Genomic DNA, 13,997 nt, shown 5'->3' with positions numbered 1-13,997 from the left:
CTGCTTACAGCAGTGGCCACGTAAAGCGAAATTAAATAATGTCGTGGTTGTATAGTAACAAACTTACTATACATGTAGATTTTGCCGCTTGTTTTCTAGACAATTTCATCTAAATATTCATTATTTAACTTTCATGTACTCTTGTACTAACCAACACGCGTGCAGGCACAACTTCTAACGCTGTGGAAATCATAACGAGTAATACGACAACCCCACATCTTCTTCTTTCGCGATATTTTGGTCTGGCCTAAGTAATGTGCTTTTATCAGGTCTTTTTTTCAACCTTCACTGACTGCTAATAAAAATGTGTGGCATGCTGCTATTTACCATATAAATGCCCGATATTCGGGAAATTTTTTGCAATGGCTATACAGTTGATTGCTAGTACAGTGTGTCATCGCCTATAAGTAGCATATATTTCGCTCCGATATTACATTGTAGATGTCTCACTAAGACAATGAATGAGTTTGTGCCCCAACTCAATGCCAACATGATGTTTCCGATAAGATGTAGTCCAGTACGATCACTTATCATTGTCCAGTTCACCTAATTCTTCGTCTCTATGTCAACGCGTCGTTAAATTTTTAACTTCTTTAAACTTGCAAGACTATTTCTACTTGTTCCTAAGCGGATGACGGGTGTTGTTTATACACACTAATCCAGTTGTCGGCCTTCTACAGGGTATGAAGAAAAGTGTACGTTGCCTATCGGTTTATAGTGTTAAGCTTAGTATATGTGTGTGTACTTCACTACCAACACATTCACGGACCGCGGCACTCGTGGCAACTTCCGTCGCCTGTTAAAATATCTGTTCGTAAAATGTTGAAACTATGGCCCATTGCGTACTTCATGTCACGTTACACGACATAATCCTCCTAAAAGAATACAAGGGTGTGTAGTGAAAAACAAGCACAAGTTTTAAGGGGCAAGAAAATTACTATAAAAGGTGGACTAAATATGCGCAGCAAATTGCTCTGAATGGTTTTTGTGGACAATCATGAAGAGTAGCAATTTCGTAATTTCGGTGAGGCAAGGGTACCCACTGTTCCTTGATGATTTGATTTCACTCATATTTTCACTTTTGCTGTGGGACCCTTCGCGAATTTTTATGCTGAACAAACTGGTTTTATCTTGTCAATTTTGAACAGAAAACAGTTCTGTTTAAAGTAACTTACCTTTCGGTAGTTCGTTGTAGCAAGAATACAGCTTCAACGAATTAGCATACAAGTAGAACTTGCTGTCTGCTGCGACACAAATGGTATCATCGTCGTCTTCCGTGTTGGACGACCTCCCCAGAAATCTATTCTCAGCCGTGATATTTCCGGTGCTTAGATTCGCATTCCCGATGTTGGCGGTGGTCGACTCTTCTGGTTGTCCGTGGACCTCCGCCACTGCTACCAGTGCTGTAAAAGTCAGTGAACGTAATTGCAGATGGCTATTTCGTCTAATGGATGTTAATGAAACTCTCCCACTTAGCACTGCAACACTACTGTATGCTATATTTGTGTTACTTGAACAGTCCGCTCGTCCCAGAAAATAAAAAAGAACGAATAAACAGCGACATGCACGCTATGCTCATGTCGGACAAGTTCTCGTAATTAATTTCGTGTTCCAATATACAATTACAGTGATCTTTAAAGTTCTTGTTGGATTGTTATTATCTCATAATTAAATTGACAATATTAGTTCTTTCCTCCCTTATTTCTGGGAAGGTTTGCCTTTTTAGTAAGGCTCTGCCACGCTGAAGGCTAGCCAGATATTTGGCTGATAAAGTTAGGTTCTTCATTGGTTTTGACATCAGACAGCCCGCTCTACCCTTAGTAGTACAGAATAAAAAGGTATTGCAGAAGCTGGAAGCCTTCCTCGTTACGATCATGTAGCTGGGGTTTCACTGAAAAGCACACATATCTCCAAGTGGACGGATCTGTAAAGTGTTTTGCTCCTCATCAAGATAATGAACGTAACCTATTAAAATATTGTCCCTGTTCCGTCCTCTGAAAATCACGTGATAGAGAAGATTAATAGGTACCATTAGTATTTGTTTGTTTTTCTGTTACATTCAAACTAAATTTAGAGGCAAAGAAGTGACAGCCTTGCATGGAGCGTCTCACATAACTTCTTGTGATGTTCCGGATATTGTACGATGGGAGACATCACAGTCATTTCACTATCTACGTTAAGTCCAAGCTACTAGTACATGCACGGTTCCGTCACATGAATGTGACCACCGCCTTTGTTCGACATCAACGCGAGATAACCACTCAATGACGGTAGGGCTCGGTATTAACGGTGGAGGCTATGTAAAGATCATCAGGGAGCCGCGGGGGACAGTGCAATCGTTGTCATAATGCGGAAACGAAGCTATTTATCTGACGTCCAAAAGGGTATGATTATTGCCTTTCTGGCTAAGAGTGGATGCACGCCTCACTTTGTAAACTGTTCAAGTGTCACCCTGCTTAATGTGAAGTGTGCATGGTATAACTGCACTATCGAAAACTTACAGCATGACCAGTGGGGCAGCATTGACCATAGATGACAGAGGTGACAGACAGCTGCGGAGATGTGTACGGATGAACAGGCATGCAACAGTTGAGGGAAAGACGCCCCAGATGAACCACGGGGCTACCAGCAGTGTCTGCTCAACGATTATCCTGCAAAAGTCGTTGATTTTCGCTGTCCACAGTAGGTTCCAGATTCGTACGCTCACGTCGACTGCTGTTCACCGGCGACGAAGGCTTCAATTTTCACTCCAATACATGAACCAGACCTGCTTTGAGCGGCCTTTTTAGGCGAAAGACGTTTTATGCTCGATCGGGTATAAGGCGGGTAGCGTGTACCTGCAATGAGTGAAGGAGCGTTATGGTCTGAGGAATGTATTCGTGTCGGTGATTCTTCATAATGGAAGCCATAATCGATCTAAACTACTATGCGTTTGTTCTTGAGGACCGTGTCCACCACTCCATGCAGTTAAATGTTCTTCGGTACGGTGGTATCTGCCAAGAAGGCAATGAATCCGCTCACTGTTAGATCTGTAGTTTGCTCTTAATATGACTGGACATGTTTCCTTCTGTTCTTTAGAATGAGATCTCAATATGGAAACTTTAGGGCTCATGTACTTTTCTTTATACTCTGTGATTAAGAAATGTGTTTCCAGGAATTGCAGTTTTATTTTATTATGCAACTGTTTTGTTGGATACTTGTTGTCAGTTTCACTACGTAGTTTTCTGTAAAGAATATAAGAGTTTTTTCACTGCACTCGCTTTCTTCAGTAGCGTCTATTATATGGCCTGTATTTGGCTTTCTAATTCTTACACGATTCTCCCCCAGTTTTTTTTGTTTATGCTACTTATTGTTTAACATTGTTTTTATGTGCCTGTTCGTACTTATCTTGACCTTCCTTTAATCCCTTTGTTAGTAGTTTGTTTAGTTAGTGACTTGTAGCGCATTTTTCGTTGCTGTTCATTATTGCAGTACATCTTACGTTTGTAAGTCCCTCTTATAGTTTTTACAGAAACATTTCAAATGTAACGCAGGAGAAAATTTTTCAGCCAGCACACTGAAAAATTTCATAGAGGCAACGAAGAACGTGACATCTTACGTTACAGTTCAATGTGCGCAAACAAACGTTGTGAATTGACTCAATCTCTGTATTTTGAACGCGGTGTGAAATGCGAAAGAAGATATTCCAAATATATTATCCTTGAATAGCGAAATTATACTCTATGATTTACATTTTCTGGTTTTTTAATTGCAGTGAGGACGAAACAGACGACCGCATGGGAAAAATCGTTGAATTAAACACACGCAGACAAATGATCGAAAACTTATGTTGCTTCCAACAACACTAAGGTGAAATAAAATTGCGAAAACTATTGTCAGCAAAACGTAACTGGTGCAGTATCTTTTTTTGTTGCATAAATAAAGCTGGCGTCCTCTTTTCACCATTCCTACAAGAGGTGTTGCGTGCGCATTCCAGTATGTATCACAGCTTAGCGTCATGGTTCTTTACTTCTCAAGTGTAAAAGGATTCCAAAACCAGTCACTAACTCTCAAAATACGTATAGCTATTAACTAGTAGAGCCATTTGATTAAACCTGGTGCCACAGGCAGGATTTGTGTGAGAATGTTCGTGACAATTTCTCTGACAAATGATTTGCGCTCATTTCATTTCATATCTGACAAGTACCTCTAGCATTTTAGTTACAGAAGCCACTCTCTTACATCTAACAGACCCAGAGTTCGCGTATCAGTTGTTATGAGAGAGAAGCTGAGTGATCATAGGGCAGTTACAAATTCAACGTCTTTTAGTGTCAATAGAATGTTACTGGATATAGGAACGAATTCCCCCTCAGAAGAAATATCATGAATTTAACTACAGTATATTGCAGCTGTCAAGATCGAATATTCAGCTCCTTTTGTGACGAGGGTGTGAAACAGAAAGTGGTCAACTCTACGAGTATTTGCAAACTGCATTTTAGACCTGTATGTGCCGAGTAAGTTTTCAGTAAAATGCAAAGACCCGTCACAGTTCGAGTGATATGTTACTAAGTTTCTGTCAAAACATTAAGAGCTTCAATACACGTTTAAAGACTTCGGAGCCTTGTTAAAAGCAAAACCCGAAAGCAGCTATGATATTTAAATTAATCACTCACTAGCCGATCTGACCAAAAATCTTAACATGTATGGGTACCATATACACATCTACTTCACATATTAAGTCACTCTTTGACTGTATTGACACCCTCTCGACCAATCTAGGAGGGAAGGTATAAGTACTGATTTCGCTTTTCCGAATATGATTCACCACAGAATTAGATTTCGTTGAATTGTCTCAAAAGACCTAGCTAGTCAACATTGACGTAACTGATCGAACAAGTAGAAACTAATACCGCTCAGTAGTGGAAATGTATCTGGATCTAAGAAGATGTCTTTAAGGTCCTATACACAACTTTCTCCAGTTCCAGCAGAAGTTAACCGTAGGTTGAAACAGCGACAAAGCATTCCGAGCGACTCGAAAAAAGCACACATGAGTGGATGCCTAACTCGGTGTAGTTGCAGAATAGATGAACCCCGTTTTGGAGGACGGAAGTCTCCTCCATATGAAACCAAACTGATTCAGCAAACAGAAGTCTTATGATACTCATCGACTAGGAATTACTCTATGAGCAATAACGCCCACATCGAAGCCTCGTTCCTTGAAATATTCCGAACAATATTCGATACAGTTCCGAAATGTCATTTAGTGGACAACGTACGAGTATACCGGATATCGGACCTGATTTATGATTTTATTCGGTAACTCACTGCAGAAATAGTTCAACACAATACTCTTAATGGAACAAAAGTGAAAGTCGGAAAGATATTTTCAAAGGTACGACAGTGAGCTATTATATGGCTATAACGGTTCACACTTTACACAGTATAAAAGAATTATCCCATAGTTTGGGAGGTGGTAGTTTGGACGAAAACATAAGCAAAATGTCCCGAAGACATGAGGTCTAAGATCACACTTTTAGAGCTGCGTGTACTTGGTGATACTATAAACCGTCTTCACACTTCATTTCAAGTGCATCATATACGTTAATTCTAACAAAACAGGTATGTATTTTGAACAGCTTATGAAAAACATTAACGTCGTCGTTTTTTCTCTGAAACTGCCAGAACATTGATGCCTGCTGTTAACAAAGAAAATACCAAACTCCATTTTGATCACCTCCTTTACAGATGGCTCACAAATGCAGGTCGTATGTAATAGCTTGTAAACCTACGACACCGTGCAGCAAGTATTTTCCAGCTATTTGGTTTCATAAATTTAAAACCATTTTTGCAACTGTATATACTTGTGAAATTAATCATCAATGACATTTTATGAGACTGTAATATATGATGAAAGAATAAATAACAAATAATTATGTCAAGTCGTTGTAGTAAATAGTCTGGAAATGTCAGGGATGTTATATTAGTATGACACGGGTCATACATTTCATGTAATAATAATATCGTTGTCGTAAGAACGCACAGAGGAATGAGTTGCGAACATTCTGCGTTTTGGTACAGACATGTGTCTTGGGACAGAAATGACAAATTGTGGTGGAATTGGTGTTATAATAAGGGGGAAGCTACGATATAAGTGAGGGAGCACATGTATGTGCGTAGTACATGACCGCAAGAAAGGTTTTAGAGTTTATGAAAACTGCAGTGTGGCCCAAGTTTATTCAAGTTCATCGCTAATCAAACGAGCCTAGTGTCTATCCTGAATTTCATAAATAGCATTACATCGTACTGCAAGCAACTCATCGCAAAGTAAGATACATCCAGTAGTTTTATAGTTGTGTTATACGCATGCCAGTATAATAGTAGCTTTCGTGGTTCAAAATATAGCTCTGAGCACTATGGGAATCAACATCTGAGGTCATCAGTCCCCTAGAACTTAGAACTGATAATCCTAACTAACCTAAGGACATCACACACATCCATGCCCGAGGAAGGATTCGAACCTGCGACCGTTGCGGTCGCGCGTGCCAGAATGACGTGCCTAGAACCGCTCGGGCACCCTGGCCGGCAGATAATTGGGTGTTTGAAGTTAGAAATGCGATGGCCACCAACGTAGTCCTGTCCTCTCATCATAACTGTAGTAACTATGTTTCATCATATGGTGCAGCACTGCTATGCCGACACAGACAATCAGTTGAAACGAAAAGTGATGTAAGTGCAATACATGTTTGAGTGACAAAACTGGCTATCTTGAGGCCAAAGTAATTATATGATTTTATGTTTTGTTCTGTAAATAACATATCTCTACATAACATTAGTACTAGCAGTAGGTTCTTGCCTTGAAGGAAAGTTTGTACGGCACTATTCCAATAGTATCTGATATGGATAAGGAACTAATTACTTATGGTCACGACTAAAGATATTTTCAAAGACACAGCTTTATCGTTATTTGCGTGACGCAATATAGTATCTATGAAGTGTTGCTAGTCGCTATTAAAATTTTTATTAAAATTATTTCATCACAGATTAACGTCTGTAGTGTTCATTTTACGCGTGATATTTACATCGAAGTTCGCGCAAGCGCATTTTGTTTATTTACCGCATTACCTTTGTTAAAGTATTTGCGTGAATTCAGCGTAATTAGCTATTTACCAAAGGCAGCTTTCAATCGTTTTGGAGATGGTAAACATTTTATTCTGATTTCTAAATTCATTCACAAAACTTTGTGATACCTAATCACGTTTTCCTACAGTAAGACTGCCACTAGTAGCATTTCTTTTTTTTTTTTACATTTTTAAAGTTTAGTACACAGCAAATACTTGTGAAATAACGATTGGGTTGGAACTGTCTAAATAGTATCGGTAAGAATCGATCTCCCTATTAGATGCTTTGTTTCTATTTATTGTGCAACAGTTTTATGCACAGGAGAGTATATGTGAGTATCATGTTACGATACAACTAGAATGTAATGTGGTCCAAGTGGTTTAGCAGTTGCTTACTGCACTCTGCTGATGATTCGATATAACAAACAGCTTACAGTGGACGAAATAAGCTTCACAATAGCAAAGAATAACAAGTGCTCATTCGATATAAGATATGCATTTTAAAGTCTCCTGGATTGTATTTCTTTTTTTTTTCGGCCAATCGACTATCATTCTATACATTAAAATAGCTTTTCGCCCGGATTAATACATGAGAAATTATGTAAAATGGGGGTAAGAAAAAAATGTATATCGTGAATGACAGATAATAAAATCTGCCAATACCTACCAGCAACAAGCAACAAAGCAGCCTTCATTGTACTCGACAAAAACTACTACTGCTCTCTTCGTTATATTTTCATTTATATATGTTTAAATACCCGATGGCATCATCAAATGTTATCGTTAAGTTCCCTACTGATTTTCCGTTCCGTGAACTCTGGTTGCTGCAACTAGCAGGGGAATGACTTTCCTTGTGCTTGAAAAGATCTGTTATCGTTCGCTGTGACGTACGTATTATCAGCATTACAACAACAGCATTCAATGAAACTGGTTACCATACTTTACGTACAGGCTGGAAAGGAATATTTTTTTCTCTCAATAAAGCCTATCTTTTAATGTCGTACGGCTGGAATGCTGATGAAAGGAGGTGAACAGATGTCAGTGACGTTTATATCATTCATCTTCCGGTATAAAGAGCTTTCCATTTTGAAGAGGAAACTGTTGTGCATAGAGGAACTTTAGTACCTACATACTACAGTCTCGTTACCAATTTAGAATCATACGAGGGAGTGTACTCTAGAGACTACGTAAGCAGTTTCCACCATCTTCCAATTTTTTTTATTATTCTTAGACGTAACGTTGTGTTTTTTGCAGCATTTGTAATTTTTTCTAGATCTATACCTCTACGTCCTGTATAATACATTAAATCTATTTGAAATATGTGGTTAATTTTTTAGCTACTGACTGTTAGCAAAGTTATACATCTAACTTCCCGTGGATTAAATTTGGGAGCGCCATATCGTATGGGCACGTAAAATTCCCCTACTTAAAAAACCTTTTTGCGTGTAAAGAGCAACAAACCGACGCCTTCTGTAGACACTAGCAGTCAAATGAAAGGCTAGACGAGCATTGTTTGTTATGATTGAGTGTAGCAACACAATTCAAAACGGAAATAGCGTATAACTGTTATAACTCCAAAGAAACGGCACTCAACAACTCTTAGGAAAGACATCCTATATAAGGTACTGACGCTTTTGTGATACTGGGTTGGTAACAAGACAATGTTGTGACTTGGAAAATGGTAAAAAGCTTCAATTCAGCAGAGTAAACTTTGTAATGCAGAAAAAGATTGGAGCACATAACAAGTGGATAAGAAATAAGGAAATATTTTAAAGATCAAATACCCAGCTATCTAGAAGCGAAAATGTGTAAATTGTTTCGAATTACAACCTTGTCCCCCACCCTTCAGTTAGAGGGAAAGTCACACAAGGAACGACTTAGAGAGAAAGAGCCGATGCTTGACACATCACTAACAGCTCCACACGCGGAACACATACGTACTTAACATGATAAGTGTTTAATTGTTTTAGGTTTTAGTGTAAATGGCATATCAGTTATGTATGTAGTATATTCTGCCACGTGGAAGTTAATTATGTCACATTCTCCTTAGAAAAATGAAGTGAAATAATTTTCTTTTTGATGCCTTTAACCTCGCATTTTGCAAAAAACTGACAAAATGTCTGGTGGGATACTGCAATCACTGGTTATACAATGTTACTTATAATCCGTCATGATTGCAAAAATGTTTATTCACGTACAGGAGTAACCCGTCCTCACACAGCAACATTCACATGCTGCGTCCAGCTGAAAATTCCGGTATGATCTCGAGGGCTCTGGACAGTCTGTCGTACCACAGTGGCGCTTCTCTTCTGGAACTGCCTCGTACCTTGTGACAAATGAGTGGACAGAAGTGTCAACAAAGATGAATTCTCTGAAAACTTCTGTAGAGGTCTTATTATTTACTGTTGGTACTGCAAATGACAGACACTCCCTTTCCTACAGAGCACACATACTTCTATTTCTGCAGCCCCTGCAGAACATGAACAGGAAGTCACAAATGTAGACTTCCTTTGATTACATCCCTGTTAACAGTATAGTATCAGTTTTGTTGATGAGCTTCTAACTGCTTCATCTTCGCCTTGTTGGCAAACAAAGTGACGGGCTACTTTTGTACTTTTTACAAACAAGGGACAGCTTTCATAACGAACTTTCGGAACCGCACAAAACCATGTATAAAGTAACACCCGATCATAGAAAAACCAGTGCTCTGTACAATTTCCATGCGAAACGTTGCATCCTACCACAAGTAGCATTTTAATAGAGAGAAATAAAGTAACAAGATGTAATAGAAAGGTAAATAGGGAACTTTAAGAATATTAACATGTAATTCAATGACGTCAGTGTAACATGCACTTTCAGTCAACAAAATGGTTGGGTCAAATGGGTTTGAGCACTATGGGACTCAACTGCTGAGGTCATTAGTCCCCTAGAACTTAGAACTAGTTAAACCTAACTAACCTAAGGACAGCACATACATCCATGCCCGAGGCAGGATTCGAAACTGCGACCTTAGCGGTCTTGCGGTTCCAGACTGCAGTGCCTTTAACCGCACGGCTTCAGTCAACAGTGCAAAAAAACTCTGCCTATAGTAAACATATATCTCAAAACACAAATATCCTACACACCTGATAGTGCTTATACGAATTCTCATTCTGCAGATGCGGAAGTGGTTAAAACAATCCAAACGAGAACTAAGTCAACACCTCATTAGATCCACGTTTCTTTATCCACAATCACTTCCATATTTTATCAGTCTAACGAACAACGGGACATTAATTACATTTTACAATGATATTGTGAGTATGTCAGTGTCATTACAGGCCTTCCACCAAGTACAGCGAACATTATGCATATACTCAGTTGCAAAAACTTGATTGTACATCAGAGTGAAGTATATAATAACAAAATTATGTGAATCTTCTCTTGTGTTTTGGAACATTGTAGTCTTACATAATCCGCAATCCTTGTGATGTAGAGTTTATATGAGCGAAAGATGTAACCACCAAGAGATGGTAATGTTTTGTGGCTTTTAGTGGAATATCTTCAGCAAACATCTTTGCTTGGAAAATTTGAACTTAGACGAGTACGATGCGCATACGGTCACCATCAATTACGCAGCAACACGTTCTTTTCACTTGCTGCGTGTTCTCGAAGGAATGAGGTAAGAAATCGTTTCATGTTGATCTTTCGTCATTGTTCTACTCTTGCTTGCCTCAGCATGAATGTTTCGTGGCAGGTTGTTTCAAGTTCCTTTGAAATATTTGTGGCAATAGTGTGTTTTGGCCCTTGAAAACGGATGTACTACTTCTTTGCTAGTCAATCTGTCATTGATAAAGCGACATCAATTGTGTAGCTGTGGGTAGAGGTATGTAGAGACTACAACACATTAGCTGTAGTTTTCTCGCCACTGTGGGACAGTGTTGATGATGAAGACATTTCGTACTGGAATAAGCTCTGGTCACTGTTCCAAACATTTTCACTCAACACACTCTGTTCTGTCATACACACGTTCACTTCTTCCACAAACTGTTGTGCCATCTTCCGTGTAATGTTATCGTCTTCTTGCTCTTTCTGTGTGACATATGTAGTAAAACGCACGGATAAAATGCGATTCTCAGCTTTTAGACTGTCGATAAACGAATTCGAAGCTTTGAAATTGTCCAAGTCAACCATTGTAGACGTTTCTAGTGCATAAATCTGCAGATTCCGACAGCGAACTGTAGAGCCTCTCGACCTCTCTCTACCAAATCGTGATACCACACGCTCATTCAGAGCTTTTAATTGGGACCGTCTGTTTTCTTTCAAACGATCTCCTGCTGCCTTTCACTAGACGCACAATTTACAATTAATCGGTAATTTTATTTACTTTTAATGTACTTATAGTGCCCCACTAGATTGCTACAGGATTTGAAGCCACGACAGCCACAGCCATCATCAGTGTTTTCTAGTAGGCTGTCATCAATATCTTCTATTACACTGGATTTCGATGGTTTGCTTGTACATAGATCGTACTCACTTTGACTGGACTGTTGCTGTTGCTCTGGTGAATGACGTCGTGTACTGTTTTAGTACCCACTTTCAGGTTCAGGTTCTTCCTGTCCTTCAAAATCAGTATCCCTATCTCTATATTTTACTGTTTAACATCTTTAACTCACATCCACTCGATTTATACAGTTGCAGAATCGTTAAATTTATTAGCTTTCCAGAATATTTTAAATTGAATGGTGATGTTTAATGGTGTGTGGAATAAAATAACGGTCAAACTATGAAAATATATACTGTACTAATTCAAATGAGATTCATATCTCCATGACAGTAATAAGACGAAAGTCGATTTTAGTAAAACATAAAGTATCTGTACAAATAGCGTGGCTGCATTAGATTCATTTACTAATGTATTATTCATTCTGGACACTGAAACAAGCTATTTGTACTTGTTGTCCCATGTCACAAGGAAGTGGTACTGTAATGTGGCATACCATAAACGAAATAATAAAATTTCCATATTGATTTTCGATTTGTCTTCTTTCAGCTGTGCCACAAATGGCTCTGAGCACTATGGGACTTAACACCTGAGCTCATCAGTCCCTAGAACATGGAACAACTTAAACCTAACTAACCTAAGGACATCACACACATCCATGGCCGCGGCAGGATTCGAACCTGTGACCATAGCAGTCGCGTGGTTCCTGACTGAAGCGCCTTACCCGCTAGCAAGCACTTATCACCGGACACGATGGAACATGTCGACCGCGTGCCGGACAAATGAGACGTTCCACCCCATTATCTTTTTTTTTCTGAATAGGGTCCAATCAGCATTACCTACCTCACACAACCGCCCGAGATGTTTGGAAAGTTCTGTCACATGACACACTAAAAGCTATATCGGTCCTAAAGTTCACATATTCCCAGCACCGACAGACAGGAACAGACACGCTTGCTTTGTCCAAACCACCCTCACACCACATGCTCGCGACTCCAGGGCGCCACCAGCACTTGTGATGATGGAGCACAAATTACGCTCTAGCCCCATAAACTCTGCAATTCTCTCACCGATAGACAGGAACCGACACGCTCGAACTGGAATGTTCTGGAGGTGCTGCAGGAGCCCCTCGACCTAAATATGTCGAACGACAGGAAAAGGCACGACTAGAAGAAGCGTGAACATATACAAGCCATCCCACGAGCATGCAATAGATTTAGGAATGCATTACAATGACCAGAAATTTATGCTGGGAGAAGAAAATGTACATCTGGATGTAGCGTGCAAGGTTGCGCCAGTAATAAGTTCGTAACATACCATATCTGTGATGCGTTCCTTTATTTCACTTGAAAAAGGTATTGCTTAAAACATTTCCACACAATATGAGACAGCTTAGAGGTGGAAGTAATCGTCACATATATTATTACACAAGAAAATGCAATGAACACTGTGTTGCAAAATTTAGTCTCTGAAATGACTCTTTTTCGACATTTTTACATAATGTGCAGGTCAGTTGCATTAAAATGCCTTGAAAGAACAAATAAGTGATGTATAGAAGCTCTGATTTCTGTTAACTGACTTTTCTAACCAAAAAGTGTTTAAATTTACAACAACCTCCAGTAAATAAGGAAGTTTAGTATTTGAGTATTGTAGTATCATAGAGACCTGATTTCATACATGGGCTACAGGTAGTTACTTTTACTTGATAGGGACCTGCTGTAACACACACAATACATGACGTGTAGGTCACGTATTTAATGAAACTTTTTTTCAAATTATTGGCCATTACCGGTGCTAAAAAGTGAAATATTACGGATTTTTCAGTTCTTTTATTTAAAAGTGTGGATTCAGGTCTGATAAGGTTAACTGATTGAGGACAACAATGCAGGATTTGTTTGGCAATCGTGTGACCAACGAGTTTCTTCCTGAATGACCCAGAATTGGCCTACAAATGTCTCATGACATTTTTGTATGATTTGCATCAGATAAGAGGACTGATTTTCCCATAACGTGAGAAATAATTTTAGCAGTTTACGGTTTTCATTTTACTTGGAAACTGCGATTAATCTTGCCTTTTACGTTTCGAGACTATCCTTCATAGTCAGGAGTGGAGGTGTAAGGCAGAACACAATGCTGTAAAATCTGGCTATCCAGGAGTAACTTGGGCCTGGGAAGGGTGCCTACTTTGGTTCCTGAAACCAGTCTCGGTGGAGGATACGCTTTTATACCTTTTGTCTCACAACTGAGGCCGGCCGTGGTGGCCGAGCGGTTCTAGGCGCTTCAGTTTCGAATGCTGCCTCTTCCATGGATGTGTGTGATGTCCTTAGATTAGTTAGGTTTAAGTTGTTCCAAATTCTAGGGACTGATGAGCTCAGGTGTTAAGTCCCATAGTGCTCAGAGCCATTTGTGGCACAGCT

The 13,997-nt window shown here is 39.3% G+C and overlaps 2 protein-coding genes across 4 annotated transcripts in view; one reads left to right on the top strand and one right to left on the bottom strand.

The window, feature by feature from the left end:
- LOC126162269 (uncharacterized) overlaps positions 1–13,997 on the bottom strand; it is a 299,470-nt gene that overhangs the window by 2,187 nt on the left and 283,286 nt on the right. The window contains exons 1-2 of one of the 3 annotated variants that reach the window (XM_049918668.1): positions 7,765–7,805; positions 1,176–1,403 (exon numbers count right to left, since the gene is read on the bottom strand). The exons of the other annotated variants lie outside the window; for them this stretch is intronic. Of the exons in view, the coding sequence (XP_049774625.1) occupies positions 1,176–1,403; positions 7,765–7,792 (256 nt within the window). The 5' untranslated portion in view covers positions 7,793–7,805. Of the gene's footprint in view, positions 1–1,175; positions 1,404–7,764; positions 7,806–13,997 lie in introns of those variants that run through there. 3 annotated transcript variants of the gene reach the window in all.
- Positions 1–13,997, top strand: part of LOC126162271 (uncharacterized) — a 199,866-nt gene that overhangs the window by 66,095 nt on the left and 119,774 nt on the right. The window lies entirely within an intron of this gene.

This window comes from Schistocerca cancellata, chromosome 2 (assembly GCF_023864275.1).
Source record: "Schistocerca cancellata isolate TAMUIC-IGC-003103 chromosome 2, iqSchCanc2.1, whole genome shotgun sequence".
NCBI classification, from domain to species: Eukaryota; Metazoa; Arthropoda; class Insecta; order Orthoptera; family Acrididae; genus Schistocerca; species Schistocerca cancellata.
The sequence above is the reverse complement of the archived record's forward strand: the minus strand, read 5'-3'. Positions and strand labels throughout refer to the sequence as shown.